Consider the following 15093-nt stretch of genomic DNA (forward strand, 5'->3'; position numbering starts at 1 on the left):
ACTTTTTCATTTGGTAAAAGTTTTAAAATGATTGCATTTGGTTTTATACCAAAACTAAAAAACCACTTAAAAAAATATACCACATTTTTGTACGAAAAATGTATGGGAATGCTCTGCCCTGGAGTGAACTAATAAATTGATCTCGGACTCAGCTCACAGTGTTTTGAAGGAAAACGGTCAGTTCCATTTAAGGGGTTACGTGGACCAAAAAGACTGGAAAACACTGAATAATTTTTGTTTTTAGTTTAGGTTCTTAGGCATATAAAAGTATAACATTAAATTAAATTTACTGACATTTTTAATTAAAAATCTTAAAATCCAGCCAGTGCAATGGTGCTTTTCGGAGACCTTTTTTTTTGAAAAAACATACTTTTCCGTGGACAAGATTTCTCAGAGTATATTCATCTGACATCAAAAAACTAATTATTTCCTTTTAGCTGATGAATTAAACTCGAACTTGAACGTTACGTTTTTTTTTTTAATAAAATATGGATTTTTAGCAGAATTTTTTTTACAAAAATATACAACTTTCGGCGTATTTTACATCACGTTTTGTTTTTTAAAATAACTTGCGATCGTGGTAAAAAAAATTTACCGTTTAAGTACCAGTTCAGCTCATCAGCTAACAGGAAATATTTAGTTTTTGAGGTCAGATGAGTATACTCTGAGAAATCTTGTCCAAGGAAAAGTATGTTTTTTTCTTCAAAAACCGTCTCCAAAAATGAAGTCTCAACTACTGAATTTTTAAAATTCTGAAATAAAAATTTTAAAGACAGTTTAAATAATGTACCTTTATATGCTTAACAGCTTGAATTAATTATTTTTATTATGTTGAAAAAAAATATCAAAGATATACTCTCTTTTTCTAGACAACGTGACCCACGTAACACCTTAAGTGTCCATTTGTTAAGTGAACATTTTGTCTTAACGAAATTAATTGAATCATTCCTAAATGTATTGCAATTTTTGAAGATTAAAGTTAAAAAGACTCCATAAAGCGTAATTTTCAATCAATTTTAATAAGTCAATTAAAAAAGTTTAATTTTGTTAAAAAGGTCTTGAAATTTGTGAAAAGTCTGAATCAGTTCCAAATGGTATAAATTTGTAATGAAATGGTTATAATCTGATTTATTATTTTACATTTAATATTTAATCTAAGTAATTGACAATCAGAGTGATTCCATATTAAAAATTTATTTTTATTCTGATATACATTATGATGTGTATAATATTTTTGTTCTGAAAATAGTTATTTTGATCAACTATTTTTTTGTAAAATAATTTAAGCATGACTGAATTTAATTACCATGTCATCTTCTTTTACATTATTGACTTACGAGACTCCGGGATAAAGGTTCATGCCCTGCGGATTTTTTTTACACATCAGAAGTGTAAAGATATGAAATGGAAGGAGGATTGAAGGTGAGAATTGCGTGTTTACCATCCTCCGAGCTTCTTATTAATTTTATCAATCTACGCCCCCGCAAGCAAAATAAGCACCACCTGTGCGACAGGAAGTAATTTCATTTAGTTAAAGATGAGGATTTTCTCACCAAACACACTCGATAATTTCATAAACCTCGAGATAAATTCACTGTATTTTAATGAAATAGCATGAAGCGAATTGAATCGTGACTGCGGTATTTTTTAGTTCAATCACCTCTCACCCATATTTCATTCCTCGTGTACATGCTAATTTTCACATTTTGTCTCTTTTACTCTGGCAAAGTGTTAGAACATTTCTTGGAGGAATGGGATAAGTCAAAAGATCTTAGCTATACCTCTTTTGACACTGGTGTTTTGTTGCACCAACCATTCATCTGAGGTCAATACCATTGAAATATCTCGTGTTAGGGAGGGAATTCATTTATCAGAATGTCAATCAATAGACAACATTGCAGCACTTTCAAGACTTTCTCATTAAAATCCGATTCTAATGAGCAAGCAACTCAAGATACCAGAGTTGATTAGGCTCTAGATAAGAAATAATATTTGGCGGTTTATATTTTTACAGATCATTCTCTATAAATCAGACTTAAAAGCTTGTGATAAGCCTAGATTACCTTATTATAGACGAGATTCTTAATGTGAGCAAACTCGTATTGCATGCAAATTCGATTTCAAACTAAAGATGAGAGATATTACACAGCAATTTGGAATAAAATTTCTGAAAAATTGCAAACTTTTTATTTAAATCAAAATATTTAGGATTAAATGAACTGATAGACAGATGATAGGGGAATACAGACCAGAATCTCTTCTATAATTTTGCCCCAAAAGTTGACCTTATCGATTGCTCGGAAGCCGAGATAATTCAATTTATTTATTTTCGAAGACGTTTTTGACCACAGCGGGAATTTTATCCATGTGACGAACTACAATATCGAAACATGCTTGAATTTCGTAAGAATTTTATTTTAAACCTTATTTTAAAAAATGTAGTTGAGTAAAAGCCTCATATCAGCACTAGCGTACTTTCGCAGCATTATTGTCGGAAAAATTTTTTTTTTACACTAAAACGACAAAGTCGGACATTATGGCGTAATATGAGCAAAAATAAATAATTATGTTTGGACGAAATATAGATATAAATGTTATCCACAATTATGACGAAATATTCATCAAAATCGGTTGAGCAAAAGTAGAAATAATTGAGTTTATGTAATATGAAGATAGGTTTTTCGACTGAGACGCCTCTAGCGTTTGGTCCTACGAAGTTCAAATGTTCTAGAAAGTTGTAACACTTCGCGAGACCGTTAATTTGTGTCCTTATGGCCTCTACATACTAGAGAAATTTATGTCCATAAATTTATGTCCAACTGTCAAAAATGGACATACTCTTCTCTAGTGTGCAAAGGCCATTACTCGTCAAAATCGGTCAAATAGAACTAGAGATATGACTTTTTGAATTTCGTGAACTCTAACCCCTCAAATCTCTCGTTCTATTGTAACAACAGCGAACCAACGCCATTTTTTGGAAACTTCTTAGTCTAGTCTACAACACTCTAAAATTTGATCAAAATGCCCAATGACGTTTTTGAGAAAAATGAGTTTGAATTTTGACGCTTTCGCAGCGAACAAACATACCAAAATTCTGTGTCTATCCTCTCCATGGTGATGAGCTCCGTGATCCAACCTTGTCCACCAACTCCAGTGCAAATCAAGTGTAACGATATATACCTTACGTGTTTCTTCCTTAATTATTCTATACCTGATGAAGGGGACATCGTATTCCCGAAACGTTGTAGCGAATAAAAATTGAAAGAGGCGAAATAGGGTCTTACCCTGTTTTCACTAAATATTGCACTCCACCTGACCGTACATAGTCGAACATTTTGGCAAAGTTTGGGCCTGATCGTAGGACATGAAATTTTGGTAGGATTATAGAAGGTGAAATTGTTAAGAATCTCACCTAATATAAGCTATAAAACTTTCAAAAAAGATTTGTATTATCTCATTGACATATTTAATTTCAAAATCTAATTTTTCTAAGGTATGAAACTAATGGTCTCTACTTAATTGTCAAACATTTTCACCAAAATGGAGCATTTTGATGCATTTTAACTGATTTTGACAGGTACAAACGATATTGATGATTATTAAGAATATTAGGGATGAGAAAAAATACATTTGAATAAAGTCAATTAGTTACTTTGTTCTCAAGCCCTCTCCAAATGCTAGTCGGACTTTTGAGTTTCTTTTTCCCGGTTACCAAGTATTCAGGATTTTGAACGTGGAATTGTAGCAACGAATGCTACATGCTGGAACATCCTTCATCGCTAGCCTCCCGTAATTGAGCCCCATTGTCTATTCCAAGACATCCATGAATCTGACGTCCTCCTCGCTTCACTGCACTGGTGACGACCTATTGAGAAGCCGATTCGATTGTGTCTTCGGAATATCTCGTTGAGCACTCGCATCCCCATCTAGCGGAACTATAGCGATATCGTAACTTGAGGTTAGCCGCCGTTATAGCACTCCTCAGAGTTACCACTCCAGCTGAACAGTGATTGCTACAGTTGGCTTAGAAAAGTCTTTGTCAGGACGGGCTATCTCCCTCCAACTCCTCTAGGCTCAACGGTCTTACTACAGAATTTCCATTAAATTACTCGTTCACCTTATGCGGATTTCATACTACAGATTGAATAGTTTTCTGTAATCCATATCAAAATCTATCAAATTTTCTTAATTTTTAGTCTCAACTCAGATCCAGAACATGAAACTTTGAGATAGTTTCTTGTACAGAGAACAGGTTTTCTCTACATGATTTTCTCCTCATCATCTTTCTAAACTTGCTGCCTTTCACATAAACAAAAAAACCACTAAGATTCTGAATGTATAAAAGGGGAGATTCTTGGCAGTTTCCAATAATCTGTTGTGTGCTTGTGGTTCAGCTGAAATCGCGTTTCTTCGAGAAAAGTGTCCAAATGTGCAGAAAAGTGCTCTTTCTTGTATTTGCCACGGCATTTCTGTCGCTGGCAATTGCTTACGATTTCTCAGATCCAATTTATAGTAAGTTGAGAAAATTTTCTTGGGAAGTATTTTGTGAATTTGATGGTGCAATTGCTCCCCAGATTCTGTACTTTCATCTGAGATCCTCGAGGCACTCGAAGATGAAGAGATTGATGTCAATGTGCCGGTGAATTATCGCGCACGTCGAGATGTGGCTCCACCAGAGGAAGACAAGAGGTGCAAGACAAGGAAATCCGGATGGATGTGTTGCCGGGACCAGATTGAAAAGACTGAGACACACGACAAATTGAAGGAGATGAAGAAGGAATGCTATCAGGAAATTCGTGCCAATCACGATGATGCTGAGCCCTTTGATATGTTCTCTTGCGAACGCCTCAAGAGGATTAAGCAAGACACCGAATGTGCTAAGGAATGCATTGCTAAAAAGCTCGAATTCGTAAGTTATGCTCATTTCTCATGCCAAAGTATCAAACACTAAATCGTACGGAATGATTTCAGCTCGACGAGAATGGTGCCTTTAGAGAGGATTTCGTCAAAGATTTCTTCCGCAACAATTACACTGAGGCTGAATGGGCCAGAGAAAAATCTGACAGTGTTGTGACAAAGTGTTTAGCTGAAGCTAACAAGGAAAAATCTAGTGAAGATAGGAAATGCAGCTCTAGGCCCATTAAATTCTACTACTGCATGTGGAAAGAGTTCTCAACACTATGCCCACAGGATAAAAAGAGAGACTCAAGGATGTGTAACCGCCTATACAAGGGTGAATTTTTCTTGCCCAAAAATCCCGATGAAGCTGATGATATGAACTGAAAATATCACATTTATCCCACGAATTTACACCATTATATAATTAAAGTTTTATTTATATGAACAAAATAAAAATGACTGAAGTGATTGAATATAAAAAACGGTTTTAGGCCTAAAACCTAGAACCCTTATTAGGTGAGTTCTTAACGATCACACCTACTGTAATCCTAACAAAATCTCATGTAATTTGATTGGTAGCAAATTTTACCAGAATCCATTACTTCCTGAACACGAAACTCTAGCCAACCTCCCCCCTATCCCCCTGATCGTAGCTAGAAGGGGTAATTTTTTTCTTTAAATGACTCTAGCTCCAGCGTTGATTGTCGAAATTTGATTAGTGAGGGCGTTTTGAAAACCTCTCTTAAAATGCCACATCTTCTTCTAACATAGATCGGTTCAGGGGGTCAAGGGTCCTGACTTTTCTTTAATCGAAAGCTCTTAGGATCCATCAATAACATCTACTTTTACAATATTCCTCGCTTTCTGCTTGGGAGCTCTTTGAGAATTCTCCGTCTGCACCCCTCCACCATTAGAACATCCTTGTAGGATGGTGTGCGGTTGTCATAGAGATTGGGTCAGCTCATTTGCCTAACCCACCCCCTCAAACGCCCGGCAACACCCTGGATGCTATCCCAGCTTTGATACTGATCGAAAGCTTTAAAGTTCTGGTGGCAGCCAAAATCCCGAAAAGGCCAAAATCTCGAAAGCCAAAATCCCGAATTTTCAAAATCCTGAAAGGGATGAAATAATATAGAGGAAAATGTTTAGAATAATTTCCTAATACACAGAAGATTTCCCTTTGCCTCTAGTAAGCGCGAGTACAATCGTGGGAGTAGCTGTGACACTTTTAAGAATTCGGGATTTTGGCTTTCGGGATTTTGGCCCATTCGGGATTTTGGCTTTCGAGATTTCGGCGTTCGGGATTTTGGCTTTCGGGATTTTGGCGTTCGGGATTTTGGCGTTCGGGATTTTGACCGGGACCCCTAAAGTCCAGCTATAACATATTAAAATTCAAGCCCAATTCATAGGGACTGAGTTACTCAGAAAATTTAGAATTGTTTCAAAATAGCGAAAAGGGAGGAATGGGGGATGGATTTGACACCACCAACTTCTAGCCGCCTATCGTCATTTGACCTTTGCCGAAAACCTCATGTCGATATCTCCCTCCGTTCTTTCTCCAGAGGTGGTCATACGACGGAAGTACGGACAGACGGCACGTCCACGAAAATCGTGTTTTAAGATCAAGATTGTTTTAAGATTCAAGATCACAAACATACAAAATCTGAGATTGTAAATAATCTCAGCGATCTCAGCTTAAATCTTAAGTGCCTCGGATACTACTAACCCGACCTATAAGGGGGCAAAGTTTCAAAATTGACCGGCTCATATCTCCAGTTCTAAATAACATTTTGACCTAAATTTTTGTTTGTGTATTCGTCTTAATGGGCACTTTGAGATGACACTTGAAAAATTCACAATTGGTGGCGCTGCGATGGTGTAAAAACTTAAACTTATTTTTCTCAAAAAACGCCATTGTACATTTTGATCAAATTTTAGAGTGTTGCAGTCTGGGCTTGTAAATTTGCAAAAAGTGGCGTGGGTTCGCTGTTGTTGCAAAAAACAGGAGATATATGGCCTTATCTGCGATTAAACGACAGATAAACGCCATATCTCCGGTTATATTTTACCGAATTTGATGAGTAAGGGTGCAAATGAAGTTCTAATAAAACTTCAAACAAATGTTAGGGGCGCTATTATCAAGAAGTCACTTTTAATAACTCATAACCTCAATTATCACGATTCCCGCTTAACCGACTTTCATTATTACTTCGGCGTTCATTCTAATTTTGACCAGATTAAGTTAATTTATTCGATATTGTCGTTTTAGCGTTTACAAAAAATTGTTTTTTTTTTCTTATAATAACGCTGTGACAGTATACAGTTACTGATATAACCGTTTTTACAGGACCACGTTACTCAAAATAAAGGGATAGCCGACGGTGGTGTAACTGAGCTAGGTTTTTCAAGACAATCTGTTCTTCCGGTGAGCGTCGGAATTTGTTGATCAAATACACAATTTCACCAGAGCTTTCGACACTTATCGTGTCTTCCTCAGTGACAAAAATTCTAAAGAAAAGACCAACCAAGAACCACTGAGGAAGACACGATAAGTGTTGAAAGCTCTGGTGAAATTGTGTGTTTGATTCATAGGATTAAGGACAGATTGTCCTCAAAAACCTAGCTCGGTTACTCAAAATAAGGTTTAAAGAAAATCGATAAGATCAAGTTCTTCAGAAAAATTATAGAGAACAACATTCTGATCTATATTCCACCCACATATCACCTTTTTGTCAGTTCATCCAAATCGATCTATTGGTTTAATTTAAAATTACTGCGTAGCATCTTTAAATTGAATTTGCTGAAATTCAATTTAAATATGCTGAAAATGAATTTTCACACGTTAAGAATCTCATCTACAGTATGCTGATCTGGGCTTATTACTACTTTTTGTTCCACTAAGGATCACACTCCTCCACGACTCCACGCACCTATGTACATTGTGTGAAGCAGCAGAACTTTTATCAACACGATTTTTTTCTCAATTTTTCTATTAAAGTTTATGGTAAAAAAAATCTCTTTCCCAAATTGAAGTGAAATTGCGCCATGGTGTTCCGGAATATGGTGAAAAATTAAATTCACCGCATCTCTGCAACATTTCAGCTCAGTAGATCTTTCTGTTTTGAGAGGAAAAAATGACTGATTCTGTAGCTGATTGGAGTGAAAGACAGAATTCTGTGATAGCCTCCGGGCACGTTTTTTCCTCTTGCAGTTGCTGAATTTTTATGAAGTTTTATGATATACATCTAAGAGTGACAAAAAACATAAGCTTTTTTTGCTATTTCTCTATTTTGTTCTACATGAGAATTATTATTCCTTTTATCACCAACGTGTAACAAAAAGCTACCGTTGTTTAATGTGCTCTTGGTAAAATATAAAATATATATTAAATAAAATCTCCAGATGTACTTTTCTGAGATGGAAACTGAGACTTTTCAATAAAAAGAAAACTGGGTAAATTTTAGATACGAGAATGAAAACGCAAATCAGTTGAGAGATCTATGACTACGTTATTAAAATAAAAATAACAACTTTAAAAATATGTTTTAAAATTAGTAAAAATCACTATTTAAAATACAAGGTGACTTCAGCTGGGTTAAATACCTCCTACCAGCTCTAGACCAATCACTTAAGTTAGAAACTCCGAAGTGCTAAGGTGAAAAGAGTGGTAAATAGGAAGAAAAAAAATGTTGGATTTATTGCGGTTTAGCAGAGTAGAGCCTTCTTCCAGCAGATAAATACCACGTGAAAAATATTTTCTATTTTCGCGTGAATTTTCCATGCCACCGAAAATTGAGCATGGAGATTCTTGATGTTTTCACATTGGAGATTTCCCTCTAAGATTTCCACTCAGCAATAAGCAATAAATAACCCTAAGCACGATAGAAGAGGTGTGTATGTGCTTTCTTATTCTGTGCAAATGAGGAGGAAGCACACCCCCAAGCCAATTCTCTATCGCTACTTCCAATCCGCAGCGAAAATATATATACAATCGCGAGGTGAGATCAAAGTGTAATTCCTCACGTTGCCATCAACCACTTTCCTCATTTCTTTTCACCCTGTGGCAGAAGAGAAACGTGGCTCCACCACAAGTTACCTTTTTGCCATCTTAATCTAATCAATTGTCTGCTTGAAGGTGGAAGAAGATAAGAATGAAATCCTAGAATGAATTCTTGAAGGAAAATTTTTCTAATTGAACCAGTGTACATTATTTTATTCAAATACCAAAACACTTATTTTTCTTTAAATACAGATAATGTTTTCCGAAGGAAAAAACGTATTAAAATCAATTTCAAAATGATTATTACGCCAACGTAATACGCCGCTGTATTACGCCAACGCAATACGCCGGTGTATTACGCAGACGTAATACGCCGGTGTATTACGCCACCGTATTATGCCGGCGTAATACACCAGCGTATTACGTCGGCGCAATACGTTCGCGGCGTAATACGTCGGCGTAATACGCAATACCGCGTAATACACCGGCGTATTACGTTGGCATAATACACCGGTGCATTACGCCGACGTAATACGCCGACATAATGCACCGGTGTATTACGCCAACGTATTATGCCGGTGTATTACGCCGACGTAATACGCCGGTGTATTACGCTGACGTATTACGCCGGTATATTACGCCAACGTAATACGCCGGAGTATTAGGCCAACGTATTACGCCGGTGTATTACGCCGACGTATTACGCCAACGTATTACTCCGACGTAATACGCCGGTGTATTACGTCAACGTATTACGCCGACGTAATACACTGGTGTATTACGCCGACGTATTACGCCGGTGTATTACGCGAACATATTGCGCCGACGTAATACGCCGGTGTATTACGCCGACATATTACGCCGGTGTATTACGCCAACGTGTTACGTCGAGGTAATACGCTGGTGTATCACGCCGGTGTATTACGCCAACGTATTACTCCAATGTAATACGCCGATGTATTACCCCAACGTATTACGCCGACGTAATACACTGGTGTATTACGCCGACGTAATACACTGGTGTATTACGCCGACGTAATACGCCGGTGTATTACGCGAACATATTGCGCCGACGTAATACGCCGGTGTATTACGCGAACGTATTCCGCCGACGTAATACGCCGGTGTATTACGCCGACATATTACGCCGGTGTATTACGCCAACGTATTACGCCGGTGTATTACCCCAACGTATTACGCCGACGTAATACACCGGTGTATTACGCCGGTGTATTACGCGAACGTATTGCGCCGACGTAATACGCCGGTGTATTACGCCGACATATTACGCCGGTGTATTACGCCAACGTATTACGCCGGTGTATTACGCCGGTGTATTACGCCAACGTATTACTCCGATGTAATACGCCGTTGTATTACGCCGACGTATTACGCCGGTATATTACGCGAACATATTGCGCCGACGTAATACGCCGGTGTATTACGCCGACGTATTACGCCGGTGTATTACGCGAACGTATTGCGCCGACGTAATACGCCGGTGTATTACGCCGACATATTACGCCGGTGTATTACGCCAACGTATTACGCCGGTGTATTACGCCGGTGTATTACGCCAACGTATTACTCCGATGTAATACGCCGGTGTATTACGCCGACATATTACGCCGGTGTATTACGCCAACGTATTACTCCGGTGTATTACGCCAACGTATAACGTCGACGTGATACGCCAGTGTATTAAGCTGACGTAATATGCCGGTCCGGTGTATTACATAGCTACACATAAATAGACCCAAGAGTCTAAGAATTGAAACAAAGAAAAGTGCCACTAATGTGTATTTCCAATTCAAAGGTTACAATACTTATTTAGTGAATGATAATTTCATGTTATAATACAAAATAAGAATTAATTTACAATTTAAAATGACAAACTTTTAACAACATTCTTCAGTTCTCGCCTGAGAATTTTACCAGTTGCATTCCTTGGTATTTCGGTTACAAATCTTACTCCTCCTCGCAATTGTTTGAAGTCAGATACAATTTCCGAAATGTAGTCCATAACTTGTTTTTCAGTGATTTTTTCATTTGGTTTCCTTACTACAAAGGCCAGTGGAAGTTCTCCAGCAGCCTCATCCGGAAGCCCAATAACTGCACTATCAGCTATCTTAGGATGAGATAGGAGCAGGGCCTCAAGTTCAGCTGGTGGTACTTGATATGTTTTGTACTTGATCAGTTCTTTAATTCGATCCACAAAAAAGAAATATTTGTCCTCATCGTAATAACCAAGATCCCCCGTATGAAGCCAACCCTCAGAATCAATTGCTTCCTTCGTAGCAGCATCATTTCCAAGATATCCCTTCATAATTTGAGGTCCTTTAAAGCACAATTCTCCTGGTTGATTTGGCCCAAGAATTTTACCACTTTCTATATCAATGACTTTACCGTAGGTTTCTAAGGCGACTATACCAACACTTCCTAATTTGGTCTTTTTTAAACCATCATTGTTTAAGATACCGAATGTCGTTTCTGAAAGGCCATACCCCTGGCGAATGGCCTTGAGGTTAGGTAATCTCGAGATAATATCAGTTTCCAATTTTTCACTCAGATAAGCTGCTCCACAGTACAAATCTTGCAGACTAGATAAATCATAATCCATGATAAGAGGACTATTGGCAAACAGAAACATCATGGGAGGAATCATTAAACAATGAGTGACTTTATACTTTTCAATGCACTTCAAAAATCGATGATCTTCAAATTTCTTGAGAAATACGAGAGTAACTCCTTCAACTGCGCAACAAATTTGCCCAATAAGTCCAAACGGGTGAAACCATTGGGTGGCACTCATAACAACGAGTTCCTTATTTTTATCTATTCCATTTCGGGATTCTCTATGGGAAATATATTTAAAAAAAAACAAATGTGAATAAGAAATTTGAAAAACTCCCTCAATGTGGAAAACAAGTTAATGCGTTAAAAATTAAATTTAATTGAGTTGCAGTTAAGAATTAAGTCACAATCCGATAAACAACTGTAATCACTATTTTGCGGAATCATAGCGATTAACTCTTTTTATGCTTCATAACTACTTTTAAGTTCAGTTTTAAACACAGGCAAAGCACAAAATATAACAAAATGAATGTCAAATGTACAAAATATGATCTTATAAGGTCTATTTTGGTAGATAATTATCCATATTTCTTTATACTTTATGATTTCTACCTCGTATAAACCATTTCCTTTTAAATTTAAAGAACTGCCACTTTATCAACTTGTTTTTATAAAGAATTGCAATTAGTTAAGAAAGATAATAGGAAATAAAGTCAACCCGTTGCTACAATAAATGTGAAGACTAGAATGTATAGAATGATTAACAATGTATTTAAAAATAAAAAAATGTGCATCAGATACATTAATGCAGTGTCCTTTCTATGGTATATCTTCAGACGTGACCAACTAAATGATATTATTAATAAATTTACTTGAAAAAAGTGTTTCTAGGAAAGAAAACCAATGAAACCGATTTTGAATTCTATGATCGTTAAATGCGAAGAATTTACACTACCGTTTAATCTACTTTTTGTTTCGATCTCAGTGAGAATATATTTGAAAAAAGAGCCAGCACCGTTATGAGATTATCCTAAAAATCCCTTTGCAAAATTCCGATAATATTTCATATAACTTACTTTGAGTATCCCAATGTAGCCATAAGGTTCCACTCAGTGATCTGTACTGCTTTTGTGAGTCCTGTTGTACCTGAAGACATTAAAATCAGAGCATTTCTATTTAAATCTTTCGATGGATATGCAAATTCCTCTTCAGGTTTAATATATCTCTTGTCCTTGAAAATATCCTCAAAAGCACGAACACCATCAACTAGTACAATATCTCCGTATTGTACAATATTTTCAATGAAGGAAAATTTCTTTGACAAATTTAGAATCTTCTCAATTGCATATTCTGATACAAAAATCATCTTTGGTTGTGTCAGTTGAATGGTATGAGTCAATTCACCTGATGGAAAAATATAATAAATTCTTAACTTATATAAATATCTTTCTTTTGCATTAACTTACGTTCATTGTAAAAATAATTAATTCCCACTATCGTTGCTCCAATAAATAGTGCACCATAGAGAGTAATTGAGAATTCTAGGCGATTTTCACTACAAATTCCAATTACATCTCCTTCTTTTATCCCAATTTGACGGAAAAATTCTGCCAAATTCAGGGCTTTCTCTTTAATTGCCCTGTAAAACACTTTTCTTCCAGTCAACCCATCAATCTTTTCAAATATGAAATTTAAAGAATTATTATAATGTTTAATCAAAAAAGTCGTAAATTTATAGTTCCGAGCACGAGTGTGAACTTACAATTCCAGCATTGTCCTGATTTTTGTTCAAATAATAGTAAAGAAGTTCTCCCACAGATCCAAATGATTTCGAAAAATCTATTGTTGCCTTTCCACCAAAAATTATTTTATCTTTATCACTCATTATTAATGATTTTTAAAGAAGATTATACAAGTTAGTTATTCAAGGAAAGATAAAGCCCAACTGACACTCAAATGTGTTCAAGATATATCTATATCAGTAAAGCGTTTATCATTTAATTTGCAATAAAAGAGAGTGACAAAGTGTACCAACTTTGCAGATTGTTCGAACTTACGAAATTGTGAAAATCTTATTTTTCACTTTTATTACAGGCGAAAGCTTCTCAATGTACAAAAAAAAGAGATGGCAAAGCATCCCAGCTTTGCGGAATGCTTGAACTCACGAGATAGAGCTCACCGTAAAATAGTTTTTTTGCAATGTTTTGGTGTCACTGATCTACTAGAGTTCAAATTCATTCATAAATCACAAAAGCATTTGAAAATCAAAAAAATCGGTACTTAACCGATTCATTACCAATGAAGACCGATGCTGCCGGGTTCTAAATTGCAATACTTTTCCAAAAAATCCAAATTTAACCAAATCGGTTGAAAAATGAGCCTTCCAAAGTGCAATTGACCTTTGACCTTCAATAATTCAAAATGGCGAATTTTCCGGTCATAGGTATGTTTGGGCGAAATATTCGCCTGGACTAGCTTTAAAATATATCCAAAAATCATTGAAAAAGGCTGGGGCCGAGAAAAATAAAAAAAAAACATTATTTTTAAGGAATATTAATTATTAGGGATGTAAAATTTTTGAAATTCGGTACTTAACCGGTTCATTACCGATGAAGACCGATGCAGCCGAGTTCGAAATTGCAACACCTTTCCAAAAATCCAAATTTAACCAAATCGGTTAAAAAATGGACCCTCTAAAGTGGTTGACCTTTGACCTTCAATAATTCGAAATGTCGAATTTTCCGGTCATAGGTATGTTTGGGCGAAATGTTCGCCTGGACTAGCTCTAAAACATATCCGAAAAACACTGAAAAAGCTTGGGCCAATTTTGAGAAACACCAAAAACGCGGTTTTTGGAGGGGTTAGAGGGGGAGTGGGGAGGGGAAAAACAAACGTCCATCGAGAGATTTTGTCTTTTTATTGGGGGTCATCGAAGACTGGAAGTCGATATCTCTTACCGTTTAAGCTCCAGAACAGTGACAAGTTGAAAAAAAGTCGATTACGTAACTGCTCTCTCTCTCTTTGAGTTCGAGCAGTAAAAAACACGATAACAGCAGTGTCACACAAAAAATTAGTATTGAAGAGAAATCTTCAACTAAAATTAAGAAATTTTTACTTAAACCGTACTAAAATTAGGATAAATTTTGCTCCACTTTAAACAGTTACAAATGATTTTAGAGATTTTGTGGGATCAATTCTAGAAATACTCTGAGTTGATTTAGGAACTAAAGGAACTGAACAATTAATTTTAAAATAGGATCGATTTCAGAAATTTTGTCGTATTAATAGAATTTTTTTGTCAATTTTAAAAATTTAATACTAAATTTTAGAAATTTTCGGAATGAATTTAGAAATTTTGTCGGATAAATTGTAGAATTCTTTTGGGTCGATTTTACATCCAGAAAATTTACATGACTTTGAAGATTTCTTTTGAATAGATATAGATAGATAGATAATTTATTCATCACAATGCAATGTTTTAGAAGTACAAATTGTTGATCATGCGTTAGTATGTAGTTTTTTCTTTCTGCGGCCACCGCCGTCTTAGTGTTGATGACCAACCTCCAGAGTGAAAACGGTGGAAAACTCTTTCACAGGTTGTATATGCCAGTCATGAATCA

The 15093-nt window shown here is 36.1% G+C and overlaps 2 protein-coding genes across 2 annotated transcripts; one reads left to right on the plus strand and one right to left on the minus strand.

The window, feature by feature from the left end:
• The first annotated feature begins 4375 nt into the window (after positions 1–4375).
• On the plus strand, positions 4376–5381 carry LOC129803489 (uncharacterized). The gene is made up of 3 exons (XM_055850088.1): positions 4376–4512; positions 4575–4909; positions 4972–5381. The coding sequence occupies exons 1-3, from the start codon at positions 4428–4430 to the stop codon at positions 5281–5283; spliced, it is 732 nt and encodes a 243-aa protein (XP_055706063.1). The 5' UTR covers positions 4376–4427; the 3' UTR covers positions 5284–5381.
• Positions 5382–10684: 5303 nt separating this feature from the next.
• LOC129803490 (uncharacterized) lies at positions 10685–13423 on the minus strand. Its single transcript, XM_055850089.1, has 4 exons — positions 13236–13423; positions 12940–13147; positions 12550–12877; positions 10685–11754 (listed from the first exon to the last, which is right to left on the minus strand). Exons 1-4 carry the CDS (start codon positions 13356–13358, stop codon positions 10782–10784), a joined length of 1632 nt encoding a protein of 543 aa, XP_055706064.1. The 5' UTR covers positions 13359–13423; the 3' UTR covers positions 10685–10781.
• Between the last annotated feature and the right edge of the window lie 1670 nt (positions 13424–15093).

The sequence above is a fragment of the Phlebotomus papatasi genome, chromosome 2, assembly GCF_024763615.1.
Source record: "Phlebotomus papatasi isolate M1 chromosome 2, Ppap_2.1, whole genome shotgun sequence".
Taxonomy (NCBI): Eukaryota; Metazoa; Arthropoda; class Insecta; order Diptera; family Psychodidae; genus Phlebotomus; species Phlebotomus papatasi.

What these genes read in the sequence shown, in the direction of transcription:
- LOC129803489 (XM_055850088.1), top strand. Translation starts at nt 4,428, where the DNA reads ATGTGCAGAAAAGTGCTCTTTCTTGTATTTGCCACGGCATTTCTGTCG. An exon ending in TTTCTCAGATCCAATTTATA is followed by an intron (nt 4,513 to 4,574) that starts GTAAGTTGAGAA and finishes ATTGCTCCCCAG; the next exon opens with ATTCTGTACTTTCATCTGAG. An exon ending in TTGCTAAAAAGCTCGAATTC is followed by an intron (nt 4,910 to 4,971) that starts GTAAGTTATGCT and finishes GAATGATTTCAG; the next exon opens with CTCGACGAGAATGGTGCCTT.
- LOC129803490 (XM_055850089.1), bottom strand. Translation starts at nt 13,358, where the DNA reads ATGAGTGATAAAGATAAAATAATTTTTGGTGGAAAGGCAACAATAGAT. An exon ending in ATCAGGACAATGCTGGAATT is followed by an intron (nt 13,148 to 13,235) that starts GTAAGTTCACAC and finishes ATATTTGAAAAG; the next exon opens with ATTGATGGGTTGACTGGAAG. An exon ending in TAATTATTTTTACAATGAAC is followed by an intron (nt 12,878 to 12,939) that starts GTAAGTTAATGC and finishes TTTTTCCATCAG; the next exon opens with GTGAATTGACTCATACCATT.